This window comes from Protopterus annectens, chromosome 12.part0 (genome assembly GCF_019279795.1).
Source record: "Protopterus annectens isolate FY-2018-M chromosome 12.part0, PAN1.0, whole genome shotgun sequence".
Lineage (NCBI taxonomy): Eukaryota > Metazoa > Chordata > Ceratodontiformes > Protopteridae > Protopterus > Protopterus annectens.
This window is the reverse complement of record NC_056746.1, coordinates 940,664,344-940,685,826: the sequence shown is the minus strand read 5'-3', so window position 1 is coordinate 940,685,826 and position 21,483 is coordinate 940,664,344. Positions and strand designations below refer to the sequence as shown.

At 41.0% G+C, this 21,483-nt stretch overlaps 1 protein-coding gene across 1 annotated transcript in view; it reads right to left on the bottom strand.

The window, feature by feature from the left end:
- LOC122816231 (piezo-type mechanosensitive ion channel component 2-like) overlaps positions 1-21,483 on the bottom strand; it is a 1,381,906-nt gene that overhangs the window by 610,133 nt on the left and 750,290 nt on the right. Inside the window, exons 21-22 of the mRNA XM_044088974.1 lie at positions 17,415-17,615; positions 15,304-15,508 (exon numbers count right to left, since the gene is read on the bottom strand). Coding sequence (XP_043944909.1) covers positions 15,304-15,508; positions 17,415-17,615 — 406 coding nt within the window. The remainder of the gene's footprint in view (positions 1-15,303; positions 15,509-17,414; positions 17,616-21,483) is intronic.

Below are 21,483 nucleotides of genomic sequence, written 5' to 3'. Positions count from 1 at the left end.
GGGATGCGTTTAACTCCCACCTTCAGAAGAGCTTCTCCCATATACCTGGAAGGTCAGGGACATAAGGTCTGACTGGACTCTGTTCAGGACTTCAGTGGTAGAGGCAGTAGCTAGGAGCTGTTGCCAAAAGGTCATCGGCATTTGTCATGTCAATAAACCTAGAACTTGTTGGTGAACACTAATAGTTAAAAGTTGCCTTATTTTTTTGGATGTCCTGAAAAGAAGTTCTGGCAAACCAGCCAATAATTCAGGAGAGGGAAGCAGGATATTGCCAGATTGCTCTCAGCAAAGGTGGAGAAAATATTCATCTTAACTGGAGACACTGGTGAGCAGTGGAAGTAACACTAGAGCAACTAATAAATTCAGTGGACCTATCCTCCTCTGAGGAGGCACTCCCAGAACAGAAACTGGACGCATTTTGGTAGCTGAGGTCAGTAGGATGGCTAAGCAGTTTTGCTGTGACAAAGCTGGGGAAGTAGAGGAGAGCTCTTCAGAAATGTTGAAATTCCTGGACAGTTTTGGGGTGTCTTTGTTAACATGTCTTTTCAATGTTGTGCTGAAGGCTGAGATAGCAACTGTGGACTGACACATTAGAGTAGTGGTCTGCAGTTTCAAAAAAGGGGAGGGGTAGCAGGAAGCTTTCCAGTTATGGAGGGCCTACCTGGAACAGTGTATACAAGAATGCTGGAAAGAAGACTTTGTCTATCAGATGAGCATTTGTTTAAGGGGGAACAATGCAAATTATTTTCTAACTTACCTTCATTTCGCCATAAATCAATGAAATGTTACCATCTGTATTCAAATCCCTTCTTTTCTTCATGACTGACTTTACATAGAGCTCTGTTGTTTACTTTCACAGTTTTAGTTTAAATTTCTTAATCTATGCGTAATGCTTCTTATATTTCTGGAAAATATGTTAACATCTTTCTGCAAGTTCATAGGTGAATACTAGGCTGATTATCCTGAGAGTTATTTTAATAACCTGAGGTCAGGATCAAACACTGTACTTTGTATTTATGAGGTTAGGGCCTTAACCATTATGCTATACCCATCCTATCTTTATAGATGTTTTCTCTTCTTTCTTACATAAAGAAAAAGAGCGCCTTTGTTATTTAGCATTTTAAACAATTCTACAATTTTCTGCTAGCATAATTTTTCTTAGTCAGATGTAACCCATATATGATATATACTCCCTTATTAATCAGAGAACTATACCTACTATTCACAGAATAGTTGTTTGCATTTTTGCAAGTTTGCAAATTAACAGTCACTTTTTATTTATTTATTGTTATGGCCCATATGAACCGGTATTAACCCTGACACAATGCTGTTTTACAGTTTCCTTGCTGGCTAATTTTAGCATTATTTCTACATTATTCATTCAAGGTATCCTATTTTATGAAATGCATATGTTTCCAGGGAATTTGAAATGTCACGTGTGCAACAGTGGCCATACCAACACTATTTACAATGTGTGCATCACAAGCCCGAGATTCATTAACAACATATGCAGCCAGACTAGTGTGTTCAACAATGAAATGTTATTTGTAGTCACTGTAGGGACCTGCAAGAAGATCATGCAAGATAAACTTGAAGACAGAGTAAAGTACAAGTTGCTGTTACAAACATTGACCATGCACAAGCATCTAAGTTAGACATTAAGAAACTGTGCAAACAGATGGTAATGCTACATTGCTGCTCTACTGTGGTAACTTATGGCAACAAGATATGCGGAGAAATGTCTTATGGAAGGAACAAAGGAATGCACGATAGTGGAGGTTAGACACGGTAGCAGGGCAACAGAAACAAACAGAAACAGACTGAAGTCTGCAAAGGCCGCTGGTGACCAAATCAGGAATGAAGAACACAATGGAGACGGAAGTATGAGACACACACACACACACGCACACACACACACACACACACACACACACACACACACACACACACACACAAGCAGATATCAGTTTGAAGTACTTGAACTTAGAAAATGTGATGCTCAGACAGTATAGGTGGGATACAGAGAAGTAACAGGATGCACTGACCTACACCAATTCTGACATAATCAGAGTTTTATCAGTGTACCAGTACTATAATATAAATGTCATGAAAAATGTACCAGTACAGCACTGAGAGGATTTGAACCATGCCAAGTTACAATCTATCCAATACTACCATAACAAGCTGGGTCATACACTCACTAGAAAGGTGTCAGGGAAGCACATATCAGGAGAATGTTAAATGCTTGCAGAATGGGAGCAAAAAAAAAGCAGATCTCAAGGGATTTGAACCCATTACCTTCTTCAGTGATATTCACCACATACTGCATTACTAAGTCGAGCTGCAGAAGCACTCACAACGACCTTGTCAGGGAAGTGTATCTCAGGTGAATGTTGCACATTTGCAGAATGGAAGCAGAAAAAAGACAGGCCTCAAGAGATTTGAACCCATTACTCTCTTCAATTATATTTGACTAAGCAATGTATCAACAAGCTCAGTCATAAAAGCAGTCACACTGAAAGTGCCAGGGAAGCGCAAATTAGGTAAATGTCACATTTGCAGAATGGAAGAAAAAAAAGTCAAAAGATCCATTCAGCCTTAAGGGGATATGAACCCTCCACTCTGTACTGTGACACTCTGCAAATCACTTCATGAACAAACTGAGCTTTACCCTATTTAATATTTGACAAGTGCTGTGCAATGACACTTAGCACAGTTACCCAACCAATGGCAGCTGCGTCCAGTTTAAATAGGACTTGACATCAACTGGATTTCATTGTTGCTGTACAATGAGCAGTGCCACATCTTGTTAGGTGTACATGGGTATCAACAATGCTTTCTGCGATCCAGTGCACACAGTGCAACCTCGACAACATAAGTGAATTAAAAGCCCTTTATGAGCACGTATGTGTTGAGTTTATCTAGTTTTTGACCAGACTAATGGTTGGAAATGGGAGTGTAGGAAAGAGATAAGAAGTGCGGTCAAAGAGAGTCTAGAACAGAAGATAAGAGAGTAAGGACTGAAAGGGATAGAGGTCAAATAGGAGGCAAATACTTTTTTGTGGGACAACTACCATTTTATTTATTTTAGAAAAGAGAAAGTTGAAGAAGGAAGTAAAAGAGGGGAGGTAAGTGTAAGGTAAGAGAGGTAGGTTAGGTAGCAGGGAAAGACAGATATAACTGACAGAATGTAGGGTAACACATTGAGGGAGGGAGAACACTGTGGTGAAGGAGAAATCAAACAGAGGGTAAACATTACTGAGGTAAGGATTGTAAAACCAACAGGGGTGGGCATGGATACAAAAATGGAGGGGAACACTAGTACTGGGGACAGGACTGGACATTCACAGATGCAATGTCTGCCAGCTGAGCCCCAGTGGGAGATTACTCGTTTACCCTGGGTACTGTCACCACTGGGCCCTGACTCAGAAGGTTGAGCCAGTGCTGGGCAGGAACAAAAAATGATGAGTTGATGGAGCATGGTCTCCATCTGGCTGATGCAGGCATCCGACCTCCTATCAATGATATCCCCTACAAGCTCTGCCGGCTGTCGATGGGTGACAAGGGTGTCTCTTCCATTCATATTTCTTCTGGTGGGTACAGCTGTACCAGCCTTTGGTGCAAGACTACCTGACACAGGTGGTACAGATAGGGCAGAAGGTATGAAGCCAACTGTGGCAGGCTGGACCCAGATTTGCTGAGTGCCTCTGGTGGTGGTGGTGGTGGCACTCCTGCAGCCACCTGTGGAGGAGGGCCGTTAGGCCATGCCAGGTAGGTTCCTGTACTGCTGTATATAATATTAAAAGAAATGGAGAAAAAAATACCAATGCAATAAATGTATTTAAGAAAAATGATAGTAACAAAGAATAGGGGAAGATTAATATAAATAGAATGATAACTGCTTTTCTGAATATGTTGATAATGATACAGTTAAACAGAATACACATTTCAAATCAATAAATAATCATGAAATTCAGAAACCTGTGTGTGTGCGTGTGTGTGTGTGTGTGTGTGTGTGTGTGTGTGTGTGTGTGTGTGTGTGTGTGTGTGTGTGTGTGTGTGTGTGTGTGTGTATGTGTGTGTACATGGGGGGCCCTAACCCCAAAGCCATCATCACATGCAGTCTGATGGACAGAAGATTAATGGCAGGAGTTTGTGGTAAAAGATACAGTCTGATGTCTGAAAATACTGCACATTTACAAAGTAAACGTGCTGCTCAGGCATACATATTTCAATCACAGGTGATAGGCAAAATGAAGCAACTTTTATTGTATATTGTGAAATATCCACCAAACTTCTGATTATGATATTACATATATGGACCATGTACATAATGCAGTGAAAATATCTGACAGAAAAATATACATGAAATGTTTTTCAGAAGAACACAGCTGTGGGTCAGGGAATTGAAACAAAGGCATCCTCACGATGTGAGAAAGAACGAGAAATCGTGATCCACCTGTCTGTCTATATGGAAGGAGGTATGGTGAAACACACTTCTAAAATTGCACAGTCATACTGTTACCTTTGAGCTATACCAGTACTGACAGATGTGACACTGGTGTATGAAAGTTATACATTCTTTTTTAATGTCTGCAATTATTACTAATAAAAGCCAGACATTTTTAGAACAGTGTGTATACTTTCTTAGGAGCTCCAGTTTACTCCTGTACATTTGCCTATTACTTGAGATCCCTTCAGGGTCTGGAGACATACAAAGGGCATAATGTAAAATTTGTGGATGGTGGTTATTTGTGTAGTTAAAGTAAGTTATACTTACATTACGGAGGTGGTAACTACCATATAAATCCAGGTTAGGATTGTGACATGTCAAAACGGTGACGGTACTGCTCCCTCATGCATGGGATGTGAGCAAGATGGCTGAAAGCTAAGGCCATACTATTCCAGGATTCAAGTTCATACTGGGGCCTATTACAGCCCTCCTACAGCAGACTCTAGCTATAATCCTTATAGAGGATGTCCAGAAAAATCTTGGACTCCTCTTCATACCACCTCTGTGCTTTACGAAGGAGAACTACTATTTTCATCTCTGTTCATGATGCCTCACCTTGAAGTATCTCAGGGAAATATGGCAGACAATGGGCACACAAAGCAGTTCTCATATGTCCCATCTTCAGAGCAACAACAGTCATTGATGGACACCTTATCTGTGTGACAAATAGCAAACTAAGAGAATATACATACTTTATTATTATGGTGTGAAACATGACAGTCCTGCATTCCTGTGTATGCACTACAGTGACTCCACCTGCAGATAGTTAAATATGCCATGACAATTCTGTCACCTCTAAGATAACAGGCTGACTGCGTGTGAGTGTGGAGCTGCCCAAAGCTGGTCAGATATGTGCACAATGTTTGTGTCTTTTGGCTTTTCCCGGTTAGGGGTCACCACAGCGGAACTCCAGTCCGCTAATGATTGGTAGTTGATTTTTACGTGCCGGGTTACCAGCCCTGACGCACAACCTTCAACGAAGGTATGCCCATTCATGCATGTCTCCACGCAAAAGACGCTCTAGCTGAGAATCGAACCAGACAGCATCTTACTATGAGGCGACAACGCTACAATATCGTGTAGAAATCTGCTTGAAGTTGATCAGGTGTGCTCATTGAGCAAATTGAGTGATTTAGATACAGTAATAAGCTCAGCCATAATTAGCTTAATCTCCACAGCTAGAGGGGTAAAGCTACATGATATAAGTGTAATGATAAGCAAGCAGCCTCATCATGCTGAGAAATAAATTGCTGGTAAAGGAGTCTGATTCTTGCTAAGGGTGCTTTGGGTGAGCTCTTTCCTTCTGACTAAGATATTTGCTTATACAAGGCAAGTGCTAGTACAAATCCATTCCTTTGTATGGCAGTTGCTTTTGACTGCTGATTGCCTGGTGCCTATATTGGATATCAGTTTGTCAGTATTTCTAAATATGCTGTCCAAAAGTATTTTGAGGGGTACGTTGTAAGCGTACTGAATGTAGTGACCTGCAGGATTGCTAAGATAGATGGGAAACACACTCCTGAGCTGTGAGTACTATTCAATACTATTTTAGTGTTGTGTTACTTGCACATATGTCATTAGCCACAACCTTTGTAAGAGTGCTATTGTAATTTTCATGTGTTATTGTTCAGTTGTAGTTCTGTGCTTATTTTGTGGGGAATATATGATTAGTACATCTTCATGCCTATTTACTTAAAGATTGTGGATACAGACATCTAACTGTCAGGCACAAATGCAACTTACTATATGGCCTAGTAGGATAGTTGTAGTGTAAGGTTTGTAAGGCACATGCAAACCAAGGCTGTTAACCCCATTGTTTTCTATACCAACAGAGCCGTACCTAAAAAAACAGGGCACAAAGAAAAAAGTGCTGAATCTGGAAGCCAATCCACATCACATCCACTTGCAAGCCAAAATTCAGAGATGCTGAGAAAAACGTTCTACTACAGTCCCTCCATCTCCATGGCCAACAGCTCTTTGCTCTCTGTGCTGCCAACCAGCTCTACTATGACCATGACTGGACTAAAACTGCCAGCAATGTCAATGTGATTGGGTATGTCCTTGGCTACAAAATGGTTCACTGTGGGGCCACTAATATGATCCTCTCTTAAAGGTGGTACCACTTCCACACAACTGCACAGTGCAGGGCTAGACGTTGGGGCAGAGCCGGACAGGCCTTAGAGAGTTTCAGCAATGGATGCTCCAGGTATGTAGTCCTATTTCACTGTATCAGTAGTTACTACCTCCTCCTCCTTTCCTCTTAGTCACCCTAAACTTTATTACATTTGTCTGACTTATAGAATACAGGTACATCAGAGATCCAACAGGCATGGCATCTGCACAAGGTATGGTCAGGGGTATTATTTTGTTATCATGTTAGGATCATAGCAAATTACTAGGCTACTGGCCCTGAGGCCCTTATAAGCCTAGCCAATAAATTAGCCCATGTTTCCACAAGTCAGCACCTGTTGCCCCTGTCCAGCAAGGACACAGGTGGAATCCCAGGGGTGTATTTTTTATTTCCCATCCAGTCATCCAGGTTCCTCTTAAAGAAAGATAATGAAGTACTCTGCTTGATGTGGAGAAGGAGTCTATTCCACAGATGGGAGAGTCTCCTGGAGACAAATCTGTCCTGCCAGCGAGTCCTATTGATGTCACAGACCAAGTAAAGGTTTTTGCGTGCAGGTCACATGGGTGGAATTTGGCTTGCAGACAAGAAGCAATTTTGGGGTCAGAGATTGCTCTGTATACCAGACATAGATCACCTCTGAGGCATCTTTATGAGATGGAGTAGAGGGACAGGGCTTTTAGCCTATCCATGTAGGATAGATTTTTGAAGTCCTGGATTCTCCTGGTCAGGAACCTCTGTGGTTTCTCCAGCTGCTGCATGTGCTTTGTGAGGTACATGCTGAAAGGGACATTATACTCGATGATGGGCCTGATAAGGGAGGAATACAGGGAAGTTATGACTTCCTTGTTATTGGAAGAAAATTCCTTCCTAATGAGGGGAGTCATGTAGAAAGCTCTCTGTACAATAGAGGCAACAAGATGATCAAAAGTTAGATTGCTGTCAACTAGGGTGCCCAGGTCCCTCACAACTGCTTGGGCCCTTAGGGCATTGTTATTGGTGTGATAATTTGTGGAGAATTCACTTTCCTCAAAGCTATGATGATGCATTTTTTGGTGTTTAGTCTGAGGCCGTGTTTCTGGCACCAGTCATTTGTCTGGGTGAAACCCTCTTGTAGTATGTCTACATCACTAGGAGAATTGATGACAGTGCCCAGCTTGCAATCATCTGCAAACCTGGTCATAGACCTCTGGTTTTGGCTTGCAACTCTGAGAAGTATATTCCAAACAGCAGGGGCCCCAAGACCGATCCCTGGGGTACGCTGCTCATTATGGGTCTACTATGAGATTGCTTTCCCTATTTTGACTGAGTGAGTTCTATCAGTGAGCCAGTTAGCTACCCATCTGGTCACATACGTATTTATGCCAAGCTGTCCATTATGCCTGAGTGGGGAATAGTGTCGAAGGCCTTGACCAAGTCAAGGTAGGTGGCAAGTACCATCTTCCCCTCGTCCATGGTTTTGGTGACTGACTCAAAGAAGTCTACCAAATTTAACAGGCATTATTTCCCCTTGATAAAACCAAAATGTGTGGGATCAAGCATTTGGAGGTTGCCGATATCCTTTTAATGTGGTCCATGATAATGCATTCCATGGTCTTGCAAATCAGGCTAGTTAGGCTGTTGGGTCTATAATTCCCTGGCTCAGTGGATACTCTGAAGAAACAAAATTGGCCAGCAAAATTTAGCAGTCGAACATGCAACCCGAAACAAGATAGTGAATAACCAGACTTTTATTGTAAAAATAAAAAACAACAAAAGTCTGGTTATTCACTATCTTGTTTCGGGTTGCATGTTTGACTGCTAAATTTTGCTGGCCAATTTTGTTTCTTCATGGTATTATCTGGCCGTGCATCCCCCACGTGCATAGCATTTGGTTTGGACTGGATTCAGTGGATACTATACCTTTGTGCAGAGGGATGATGGTGGCCATCCTCCACTCGGCTGGGACAAAACTGGTACTCAGGCTTAGGTTGAATAGGGTCCCTAATGGTGCTGCAAGTTCCTGCCTGAATTGATACAGGATGCAGCGTGGGATGTTATCGGGTCCCATGAAAGCTGTGTTTTTCAGCCTTTGAGAGGGCGGAAATGACTTGTTCCTTAGATATAAAGGTTGGGGGTCAGGTGCTCGGGATGTCCTGATTACTGATGGAGGGGGACCATGGGATGAAGTTTTCAATTAACCTGTCTGCCAGTAGGTTAGCTATATCCATGGCATTTGTGTCCTTGACCATTGGTTCTGAGCAGATCTGGGTTTTTTTCCCTTAAATTGCAGACACATGTGAAGAAGAAGGCCTTTTGATTGTCTTTAGAAGATGTGGCCAATTTGGACTCGAAGTTAGCTTTGGAGGACTTCACTAATACCCTTATTTGACTGTTTAGGCCAAGGAGAGATTGCTTCCAATTTTGCACCTGTTCATTCTTGGTCCTGGACAGTATTTTTTTTTCTTTTTGCTGTAGAATTTATTTATAACCAATGTCCACCAGACAGGTTTACTCTTCCTTGAGGAGGAGGATCTTGTCCTGTCAGGTATTGCTGAATCCATGCATTTATACAAATGGTTGTATAGTACTTTGGTGTAGGTTTGGACATAAGTGCCAGTTCAGACTATTGCGGAGGGGGCTGTGAAGCTGTTTAGACCTTCCCTCAGGAGGTTGTAATCAGCTTAGGAGAAGTTTTTTTTGTTTAACCCAAGCTGGCAGGGGGGGGGGTCAGGGGAGATGGTGACTTCGAAGGTGACTGCTTTGTGGTCTGATCTTACCAGGGATGATGACAGTGTGGGGATGCTGCAGTAGTTTTGTATGTTGGTTAATACCTAGTCCAAGATGTGGGAGTGTCAACCAACTGGTCCAAGGCATTGGCATTGACAAAGTCAAGGAATCTTTGAGCATTTGTGTTTTGGCTGGAGTAGTTCTTCCAGTCAGTGGTTGGGTAGTTAAAATCACCCAGGATAAGGGAATAGAGTTGAATCTTAATAGATTCGAGGAGATCCAGATAGGTGGCATGGGCGTCCTGAGTCAACGTTGGGGGCCTATAGCTAACTATGATTTGAATAGGGGTCTTTTCAACTGTTAACTGCACCTTGAGCATCTCCTGTGCATCATACTGTTTGAGCAGTCTGGAGGTGTGTATATCTTTAATATATAATGAAACACCACCTCCTTTGACTTTGCTACCCTCAGTTTGGGGTCTGTATGCATGATAGGATGAGTAACCAGGTAAGGCTGGGGTGCTCTCCACAGCTTTGAATCAGATTTCTGTGACTGCACAAATGCTAGCATCTTCCAGGGTTAAGAATGCTTGCAATGAGTGCAGTTTCATTTTGAGACTCCTAGCATTCAGCAGCATGACCTTTAAATTGTGTTTAGATGAGATTCCCATGTTGGTAGTTTTGACCTCAAGACATTGCCTAAAAAAGGCACTATGGGGGAGGCAAGAGCCTTTTCCAGGAGCCTGTAGCCCAAGGGAGACAGATGTAGGCCATCTCTAGCAAAGCATAGTGGTCTGTCAATCATGTCTTCCCAGGCCAACAGGTACTGGATCCCCTTAGAATGACACCAGAAACTAAACCAATTGTTAAAGTCAATCATTTTTTGTTTGTATTGAGGCATCGTTTTGGGTGACAGTAGAATGCTGCTTAAGGCTAGTGAAATAACTGCCTGGAACACATATTCAGTGAGGTCGATCATGTCTCTCTTCATATAATCTGAGAGGTACACTTCAAATCATTCAAGCCAACATGTACTATGACAGACTCATAGCAGTACTTGTTGTGGGACTACAGCGCATGGATGATGTGGCGGATTCTGGCACCTGACAAACAACTTACAGTGACTTTCTCCTTATCCAGTCTGGTGAGGGGCACATCTATGTGTCTCACAATGGAGTCTCCTATGATTAATATATTTAATTTATGGTTAAACCTTGATGGCTGTGAGACATGTGTGTGGACTATGTGTGGTGTGGTAGGCTGTGGAGTTTGTATGTGTTTTTGTCTCTGAGGTCTCTTTTGTTTAGGTACATTTTTGTTAAGAACCTCCACATATGTGGGTGTGTATTGTGTTGCTGTGGGTGATGTTTGAGGTGTGGTGTTTGTACAGACAACCTTCTCACTGCCAAGTATACCAGCTTGTGAGGGAGACAGTATAAACTCCAGGTTTTTAATGTAATTGCATCTATCATAAATTGTGTTCCTAGGAAGTATTAAGAGAGGGTTGTCCGTGTACATGAGACAGTTGTTACACTGTCTCAGGATGCCCATATCAACCAGACTGGCAGGAGAAACTGTAGGAAACTGTTTATAGTTGCAGCATTATTATGTATATTTCAGGGAATTGCCATGGTGAATAAACATCTTAGTATGATTTATTCACTGGTGGTTTCTTATAGGTTCATAGGTAGGTACTAGGCTATTGGCCCAATAATTTTGGACAGATCTACCAGTTTCTTTGGGTTCCTTTTTTGTGTTATTTTTGTTTTGAAATTCTTTTCTGGCCTTGTTTTAAGGATCTGTAGTCTCTGATAATGATGAAGGGGATGCCAGTCAGTAGATTCAGTGTATGCGTGTCCGTGTTCATGCGTGTGTGTGTGTGTGTTTGACCCAGGGAGTATGACCACAGAGTTCTCTACACAGACCATGCGCATAGTCTCTATGCCTGTAAATACCCAGGATGCACAAACATCTGAAAGAGGACAGGTTGATGGGGACACTATAGATCAGGAAAATGTGATAGCCCCCAGTAGATAGATGTCTAAAGTTGCCTTTAGTACTCATGGGCAGGGAGGTCCACATAGAGGGGATGGTAATGGTTTTCATCAAAGATATGTTACCAGCATCTCCCCTGACATTGTTGTGTCAGTGGCTGCACCTTAATGTATGTGCAGAGTCATTATGGAGGCACAGGCTACTACCACCATAGCCACAGCAGAGATAATGAGAGTGATCCAAGGTGTGTATGCTGACCTACAGAAATGCATGATCCATGTGTGTTATTCAATGTACAGACTGAAGTACACACTAGACTGTGCAATGCCTTCTCTGGGTCATATGACAAGGTTGAAGGACTGTATTCATAACTGGTCACAAATGATAACCAACATAATCGTGGATGTGCAACATTCCACTCCTGCAGTGTAAAACTTCCACAGCAACATCTATTGTGAATATGTCTACTCCCATAAGAGGGACATCCCTGTGGCTGTGGCCATTGTCATGATAGCACATCTCCATAGCAGATGTTGGTCGAGGGCATGTAACAAGACAGTTTCTAGCCAGGGTCCTGGTACAGCGAGTGCAATTCCTGGCAGAGGCAGCTCTCCTGAGTTGCAGCATGCATGGGAGACTGAACCCTCTGCCATACATACCTTGGACCTCACTAGTAGGCCAACCTGCAGTGCTGCACCAACTGATGAAGCTGTGTCCCTGCAGACATTCACACACAAGTCACCACCACCACCACAGCCCACAGCACTTAGGTTCATAGGTGTATACTAGGCTAATGATTACTAGGGCCCTTATAAGCCTAACCATGCAACCCAAATGTGACCCACAAATTTGATTTATATAGGGATAATTAACTGACTGGCTCCATCCATCACAGACTTGGGCTCCCCTCCATATCTTATATGCAGACAAACAGATTGTTAGCATTCCTGTTTAAGTACTACTATTAAAAGTGTATTATGCTTAACGGTATCAGTATTAACGCAGTCAAGTCTGAATATTTCTTCCCCACCCACTCTGTCATTACCCTTTCCTTTACATGCAACTATATAGTTTATTTTTTGTGTCTCTCCACTTTGTTTACTATTACATGCAGTAGACAGCAACCTGCACCTAGTGCACTGGCAATGCCTGGCACCCCCCCCAATCTGGCAGCAGTAGGACTGCCACAATCACTACTACCAGAAGCACCCACAACATCTGGGTCTCAGCCTGCAACAGTTACCACTACTCCTTCGGACCTACCTGCACCACCTATATCAGGTAGCCCTGCACCAGAGGGTTGTACACTGGTACCCAGTGGTAATAGTACAAGTGGAAGTCATATCTTTGCCATCTATCAGGAGCTGTCAGAGTTTGTGGGGGTGTTAATATACAGGAGGTTGGTTGTTTACATTAGCCAAGTAGAGACCATGATCTGACAACTCATTGAGCCCCCTCCTGAAGCAGGACCTAAAGGTGATAGTTCCCAGGGGAATAGTTAACCTACCACTGTGCCTAAGCTGATGCAGACTGCATCTGTAAATACTGAGTCTTATTCCCTAACCTGGTGTTCTCTCTTTTTTTGTCCCTAATCACCCCTGTATGATGTATAATCCTCAACTCACTGTAGTCTTCCCTCCATTTGTCTGATGTCTCCTTCACCATTGTGCTTCCCCTCCATCATTGTTTTACCCCATACCCTGTCACTCATGTCTATTTTTCCTTGCTACCTAACCTACCCCTCTTACCTACTTCTTACTTCCCCACACTTCCTTTGCCAACTTTCTCTTTTCTATAAAAATAAAAGGACACCTGTCCAAAAAAAATATTCCCATCCATACCTCTCATTTTCAAGATGTTTGAATATTGTATACATGGTTGGCTCCTACTGTACTTTTCTAACAAATCATTCAGGATTGAAATCATTACAATATTATACACAGTTTTGGATTTGTCTGGCATTACTGAGCTAAGAAGTTGAAAGGTATGCTCCTATGCCACCTCAATCCTGCTCATTCCTTATATACTCACCATGTGCTCTACTCTCTCGTTTCACCTTTTCATCTTTGTCCTATACTCTCATTTCCTAACTTTAATATGGTTAAAATAAACACTCCATTCACATGCCCAAACAGGGCTTATAAAATAAAATGATATTTCTGTGTCTGTGCTTAATATGACGGGTCACAGAGAGCAGACACCCATATGGAACCTAAGAGAAATGTCACACATCATTGTATGGCAAAAATGAAGTCCAATCCAGGTCACCATGGGAACCTGAAATATGGTAAAGCTAATGTCTTTAGTCTAATGCCTTCCTTTGTTCAGTGCACTCATGAAGTGATTAGTACAGTGTCAGTCAACTAAGTGGAGGGCTCTAATCTCTAGAGAGTTGTAAACTGTTTTACAGTGTTCAGTTTACAGTTTGAAAATGTGTTACATTCCTCTGAAATCTGTGTTTCATGACATCCTCAGACTAAGAGCTTCTGTGGTCACCTTGCTGATGAACTAGTAGAGAGAACATCCCTTGAGGTCTATCTTTCTTTTTTATTATCAGACTGCAAATGTGTTACATTTCCCTGAATTGTGTGTTTTATGACACTCCCATTCTGTGTTTTTCAGTGGCTTACCATAGTACTACACTGGAAGAGAGAATATCACTAAGAAAGCCAGAGGTTTAAATACCTTGATGACTTTCTTTTCTTGCTGTCAGCCTGAAAATGTGTTGCATTCACATGAAATGCATGTTTTGTGACATCCTGTGTCTGGGTGCTTCTGTGGCTCACCTTGACAATGCTCTAGGAACATGAGCATCGCTAAGAAAGACATGGGTCCGTTGAGGCCACTCGTTCTTTTCTTGTTATCAGTCTGCACGTGCTATATTTCCCTGATATTTGTTTTCTGGCAGTCAGTATGAGTGCTTCTGTGGCTCACCTTGTTAATGAACAGGCGATTATAATGCAAGTAGAGAAAGCTGATGGATCAACTACTTTCAGGGTTTAATATTTTCTTCTATTGAATGACATTCACATTATAGTAAGGGTACACTAATCAAACTCCAATATTGTCAGGACTTATATAGGTTAATAATGTATCTGACTTCTGTCCAAGCCTTACATAATTCTACATTTAAGTAGTCTCATACTCCATTTTACATCCTGTTTTGCAGCTCTACACTTTTACCCATTACAATCTTTTATTGCTCTAGTAAAACCTCTTCTCTCCACCCTTAACCATCCATGACATTTTACCTTTTATAGAATAATTCTCTACATGTATATAGGTTTGAGTTACACTGATAAATTGGCAATGTAGTTTGTCCACCTGTTTGCACAGGCTCATAATGACTAACCTAGGTGTTCATGCATGTCAAATGGTTGATGCAGCTGCTCTCACGTTAATCTGGTAGCCTGCATAACCTGGCTGTGGGTCTGTGCTGCAGATACAATGTGGACTTGCTAGTTGTACACGATGGCCTGGCCACATGCATGTGTAATAAGTGTTGGGGTTGTTTGAACACACAGTGTAAATATTACTGGCTTGGCCATGATCAAGGATGTGGTAGTTCTGTATCCCCAGATAGTTTTATTTAGTTTGCGCTTGCTATTTTTCCTCACATATTCCATATATACCATACTTCCACACAAGCCCACTACTCATCCATTCATTCAGAAGGCCTTCACAACTTTCAGTCATAAGTTTAAACACTTGTATTGTGAAACTAATTCCAATCCTTATATATGCAAAAATATTTGTTATTAGAAAGCATGGGTTAGATGCATGTAAATTTCACACAAAAGTGTAGTAGAACCTACGTTTCATTATTAATGCAAACCAGGTAAATTCATGTAAATCACAACACTCACTAATGTAAACTCACTAATTTAAACCTAACTCTTGTTCAGTTCTTGTTGAAATGAATCGGTTATCTGTAAGACACAAAAAGATAATTCTGGCACCTTTACAGAATGCAGGAGGAATTCCAATGCACAGTAGATACTGAAAGGTCATTAGGCTTGCAATCAGATAACAGTACTGAGGCCAGATCTCTGCGATGGATTTCCTTCTTCTGCGATGCAATATAGCTATTAAGCAACAGGCATGGATGACTGCATAGAAATCCATACGTTGTCCAATGACATTAACAGCAATAACAAAACACATCTAGGGAAAAAATAATGGATGACACACAGAATTACATATACAATGTAGTAATATTCTGAGTTGACAGCTTTAAAATGAGCTTAAGTAGTTAGAAGTTTAAGATGCTTAAAGTGCACTGTTTAACTAACCTCATGGAACCTTCACAGTAAGTGAAACAACATATAATCTGTAGTGCAGCTGTTTTTCGATTCTAATGAATATGAACCAGATAATAAGACAGTTAAGACAGGCAACTTGACTTCAGAGTAAGTTTACATCACCTCAAAATGTTCACAGCAGAAGCTAACCCTCATGGCTGACACTTTATAAAAAACCCTACAGCAACTCCTCTGACGTAAGACAGTTGTGTTAATGGTGGCAAGATGGTCTAGATTCTTCTAATGGGGAACACTGCATACATTTCCAGATCGATGAAATTCTGTACTCCTTTAACCCAGTCCTTCTATTCAATGTAGCTTTAAATTGTGGGTGCAGTTTAGATGCGATATCTGAGCCTGTATTAACTGCCACATCTATAACTTCTCATAATGTTATGACACACTGGAAAATCTTTAATTTTATATTCCCAAGCTTCCAAGTATGTGTTGCTGAAATAGCTATTAGAAGATATAAATGTGCAAATCTTATTAAACATCTTTTTCATTGAAAATATATGCTGGAGAGTGAAGGACTATTGCTAAAGAAGACCAGATAATCAGAATATAAAATAATTATATTACACTTGAGATAGGATAATAAACTAGCGTGTGTTTGTGTTGGGAGCCTAAATGTAGTGGGAAAAGCTACATCAAGATCAACAGCTAGTCTGTTCTTTCACAGTTGTACCATCTGTTTTAAGAAATGTAAACAATTTGATAAGTTGGAGTTTCATTTTCCTTTTGTGTGCCTAGACTTGGAGGAAGCTACATATTCTTGGCATGCTTTTAATGTTGCTTTAATGGCCATTTCATATTGGATATTGAAAGTTGCTCTTATTCTTTTAAACATTTTAAATAAAGTGTCTTATTTAAAAAAAAGCAGGTAGGATTATTATAGACCCTAAAACTTACAAATTAAATAAATAAATAAACAAATAAGACTGCATCTGAATAAATATAGAAAATGGTATCACGTGGGGATAGTAAACACACACACACACACACACACACTTGTAGATACTCTGGAGTATTTAATTTCCTCTACATGTGCATCTTACAAAGATATGGACAGAAAAGACAGTCTATCTGGGAAATGAGCAAGATACTTTACCACTGCACAACTGTGCAACTCCCTCCTTTCACTCCTATTTGCTTTCTGAGTGACCTCCAACAAATCCCTTAATTTATACACGCTCCAAAAATACCACTGAAACCATGACTTATTGCCTCAGTGAGCATAACACTTTCTTAGTTTTAGTCAAATAATAGTTATTAACAAGGCAAAACAATGCTGATGGTAAATTGGCTTTCAGGCTGATGCAGTGTCTGTGTAATTTATGAGTGTAGTTACACAAGCATATACACATACTGCATGCAGAAAATTATATTTACAATATTAAGACTAATAGCTGTGCAAGTAACACAACAGACACATTGCATACAATCTTTCAAGAAACAAGAGCCATTTCAGGGACAAAAAACTATTACTGCTACAAACAAGCAGAGCCAAGGTGGTACATAACCAGACATGAATACCTGAAAAGGTAAAGAAGGAAAGAAGGAAGGACCATATCAAACATTAAAAATGGAAGGTAGGAACTATGCAGGTAATGCAACTGATGAGAAAAGAGAAGTGAAAGACTTGAAACTGTGAAACACACTGCTTGTTTGCCATTCACTGTAAAGAGTCAGTAACAGTGGTTGTCTTGCCCTTATTCTGGTCAGCTAATACATTGGCAGGGAGAAGTAGTTTGTCACAGAAATCTTACCTCCAAGCCAAACTTGTAGAAGAAATAATTTACGAAGTACTTGATACATTGTAACAAGCCATCATCAAGATGCTGCCGCGTTATTTCTTCAAATATACAGCCCATGAGTGGCAGCTGTATTTGGTTATGGAGTCTGTAGTACAGCTGGTGACGATATACGGTCACTTCAAAGGCCATAAGTCCCAGTATGATAAGATGGTTCTATGAAAAAAAAGCAGGCTTTAAAATGAAGTCAGATATGAGACAGACAGAAGATTCATTCTTTCCAGGATGATTAATTTATTCATCTGTTAGTTCAGTGATACAGGATGTAGAAATACTACAGCAAAAATACTTTACTTCTCAAAATGAAAAACATATTGGTGACCAAAGACACCTGAAACTTTGCATACTGATTAACATGGGTTTACTTGATTTTCAGTTGTGATCTTTGGCAATCATGATTAGAGTATATAAAGTGAGTCTTTCTCCATACCTGTCTTTCCCTCTCAAATGGAACAAGAGACACTGAAATATTATATCAAAGCTCTTTACAAAGAACTATAAGCATGGGGAAGCATATAAGTTTATCACCTGCCCTTTTTCCTGGTTGTTTTTGAACTGGTCTATTGTATTCTGAGAAAAACATGAAAAAAAATGAAAGATATCTTCATATTTTAGGATAAAACATTTTTTCTGACTTTCCTCTAAATATTGCAGCATATAACACAATACAAAAAAAAAAAACAAAACTCTACAGTCCTTAGCTTTTTTTTTCCATCCTGGGACCTCTCCTGTTTGGTATCTACTTCTCAGAAGTACAGGCTAACACAGAAGGCCTCTGGCTAACAAAGTTTGCAGATGACTGCAAACTAGGAGCCATAGTCAAGTCCCCAAATGATGTGGACATCCTACAGAAGGGCCTCACTGAGACAGATGCCTGGTGTCAGAGCCATGGCCTCAAGCTCAATGCCAAAAAGTGCAGTGTCATCCCCTTTGGTAAAAACTCTGTACCCATGAACTACCACATAGGCAGCAATCTACTTAACACCGAATGCGTGATAAGAGACCTTGGGACCCAGGTGGACAGTACTCTCTCCTATGATAGGCACATCGCCACAGTAGTCAGGAAGTTCTTCTACGTGGCACACCTCATCATAAAAGGGTTCTCATCCAGGAAAAAAGAGGTCATTGTTCCCCTCTACTCGTCACTCATTAAACCCATTATAGAGTACAACGCCCCTTTTGGAATGTACCTCACAAGACATCTGCAGCAGCTGGAAAGGCCACAGAAGTACCTCACAAAGAGTACTGGCCTCAAACAAATGCCCTACACTGACCGCCTCAAAAAACTCCAGCTTTACTCAGTAGCATATTGCCTACTCCAAGGTGATCTCTGCCTAACATATAAAGCTATGTCAAACCCAGAGCTGTTGGACATGCTACACCTAAAGAAATCCCAATCCCTCCGAGCTACACGCTCTAAGGACCTAAACCTTGTCAACACAATAAACAGGACATGCTGGAGGGATAGATTCCTGTCCCAGAGACTTCCTATACTCTGGAACAAGCTTCCCATCTATGTCAAGCAAAGTTCTTCATTAGCACTCTTCAAGAAAAATCTTGATGAGTGGATGGGAAATAGGAAATACACCCCGGGTATCACTTCTGTGTCTCTGTTGGACAGTGGCACAGGAAATTTTAATTTAATTTTAAGCCTAGCCAATTTCCCTTGCTGCTTGAATTAACCTATCCCATTTGGTGATAGAATGGCCTTACCCATCCCATGGTCGATAATTATATATTACCCATGGGGGAATAATCAAGATCATACCATAGATAATTCAAGGGGACCCATGCATGGGTAAAGCATTTAGTAGCTACCTCTGTCAGTTAGTAGTACAGGAGGCAGTCCTGGGATAAATGTTCTATTTCCTATCTATAGATCCAACTTGCGCTTGAATAGGGACCTGTTGATGTGCAAAACATTCATCAGTATTGGGTCAGAGGATGTTCTGTATGTCAGACACAGGTCAACTGTTAGCAGTCTGTGCAATATGAAATACAGTGATAGGGCTTTGAGTCAGTCCATGTAGGGCATATTGTTTAGGCCTTGTATCCTTTTAGCAAGGCACCTCTGTGGATATTCCATTTGTTGTGTGCATCTGGACAGATAGATGCCAAAGGGGGCATTATACTCACTGATTGTCCTAATGAGGGCTGAGTAAAGGGGAACAACAACATTCCTAGGTCTAGACACAATCCCTTTATTTATAAGCTGTGCTACATAAAAGGGCTTTCTTATGACAATAGACACATGTTCATTTATTTATTTGTATTTATTTTATTTATTTATATTTGTTTACCTGGGTAATGCACTGATCTCAATGGGCCATCTGCAGGCGCAGCCCGGGTGAATAGGATCCCATAAAAAATGAACAAAACATATTTACAAATACAAGAATGTGCTAAAAAGCATATACATATTTAGGGATGCAAAAATATGCAATAACATTTAGTTCAAGAAGCAGTTTACAATGTCAAAACATGAATGGAAAATGGAATTATGTTTAGCAGAGTTTCTGAATAAGATGAAATCATAATGCCTTTGATGTTTTATGCAGCAGGGATATCAGCATATCATTAGCTAGAGAGGCGTGAAGAAATTAGATAGGCAAGTGTGAACAGGTGCAGGAAAGGATACCATGGGGAGAAGATAAATTGTGACAGAGACGTACAAAGGAAGAGGGTTAGAAAGGAGAGAAAGTGTGAGAGATGCAAAGAGAAGAGGGAGGTAAGATGAATGAGAGGCAGTAAATGAGGGGATGACAAGACGAGATAAGGGAGGATGAAACAGAGACATAAGGGTGTGAGAAAGTTGCAGGGTTTATGTCACGTGACCAGTGTGAGTGCAGCCTCACTTTGTTTGGGTAAGAGTTGTTCCTTGAGCTGTTGTCTGATGTCCGAGTACTTTTGGACGTCTCTGACTGAGACAGGAAAGTAGTTCCATAGTTTAGGCGCTAAGATGTAGAATGCATGGTCATTGCAATGAAGTTTAGTTTTTGGAGTTTGTAGGGCGGGTTGAGATTGAGAGATATTCTAGACATTTTATGTGGGGGGGGGGGTTGATGAAAAGTTTCTGAGTGATAGGGAAAGATTATCTCAGGAGAAACAAATCTGTGAATTAGTGATCCTAGTAGGAGGTGCACTCTCAAATGTACTGGGAGCCATTCAGCTTTGCTGAGAGTTAGGCTGTGGGGATCATTAATGGGGAGGGGGGGTAGTAATGAACTGGCAGATTTTATGGAGATAGTTTGTGAGGTGGTGGCATTTTTTTGAGACTGCAGCTACTATGGATAGTGCATATCTGAGTTGAGATAAAAGTATTCCTTTGCCTATGGCAGCTTTGTCTGGCTTGGACAGAAAAGGTGATGGCTTGTTTGCCCAGAACAGTAGTGTGTTGATCTTTTTATGTGTGTTTGAATGTGTAGTTGAAAGTTAGCAGACTGGTCTAGCTAAATGCCAAGGTATTTGAAGGATATGGTAGTATTGTTAACATCTTTAATATTAAGGAAGTTGGGCACATAGGCTATTTTTTGGTTAGTTCCAAATAACATTACTTTTTTTTGAGGGATTGAGTATACGTTTCTGGCCTGTTAGCCACTGGTTGAGGCTTAGGTTACTTCCCACGTAAATTCCCATTTTCCAATCAACTGAGTCAACTCTTAGGGGATTATTATATATGTGGTAGTTTTGGGGTAGGTGACTTCCCAATGGATACAATAATGGGGTTTTGGCATTCAGTTTCAGCCAATGGTTTTGGCAGGAGTTACTTATTTGGGACAAACCTGGTGATACAGAGGAACACCAGTAGTAGAAGGAAGAAGGGAGGTGAAGGGGGATGTATATTTTATTACTTGCTGTTCTCCATTTCTTGAAGCCATTTCCTGGATTATTAAGAGGAACTGGCATGTCCCACTTAGTGATAAAGTTCTGCTTGTATTTTTGGAGAGTCTTTCAAATGTAATATATCATAAGTCTGCCTCTCATTTGGTCCATTCTGGCAAGTTTCCAGTAGCCTGGGATGAGG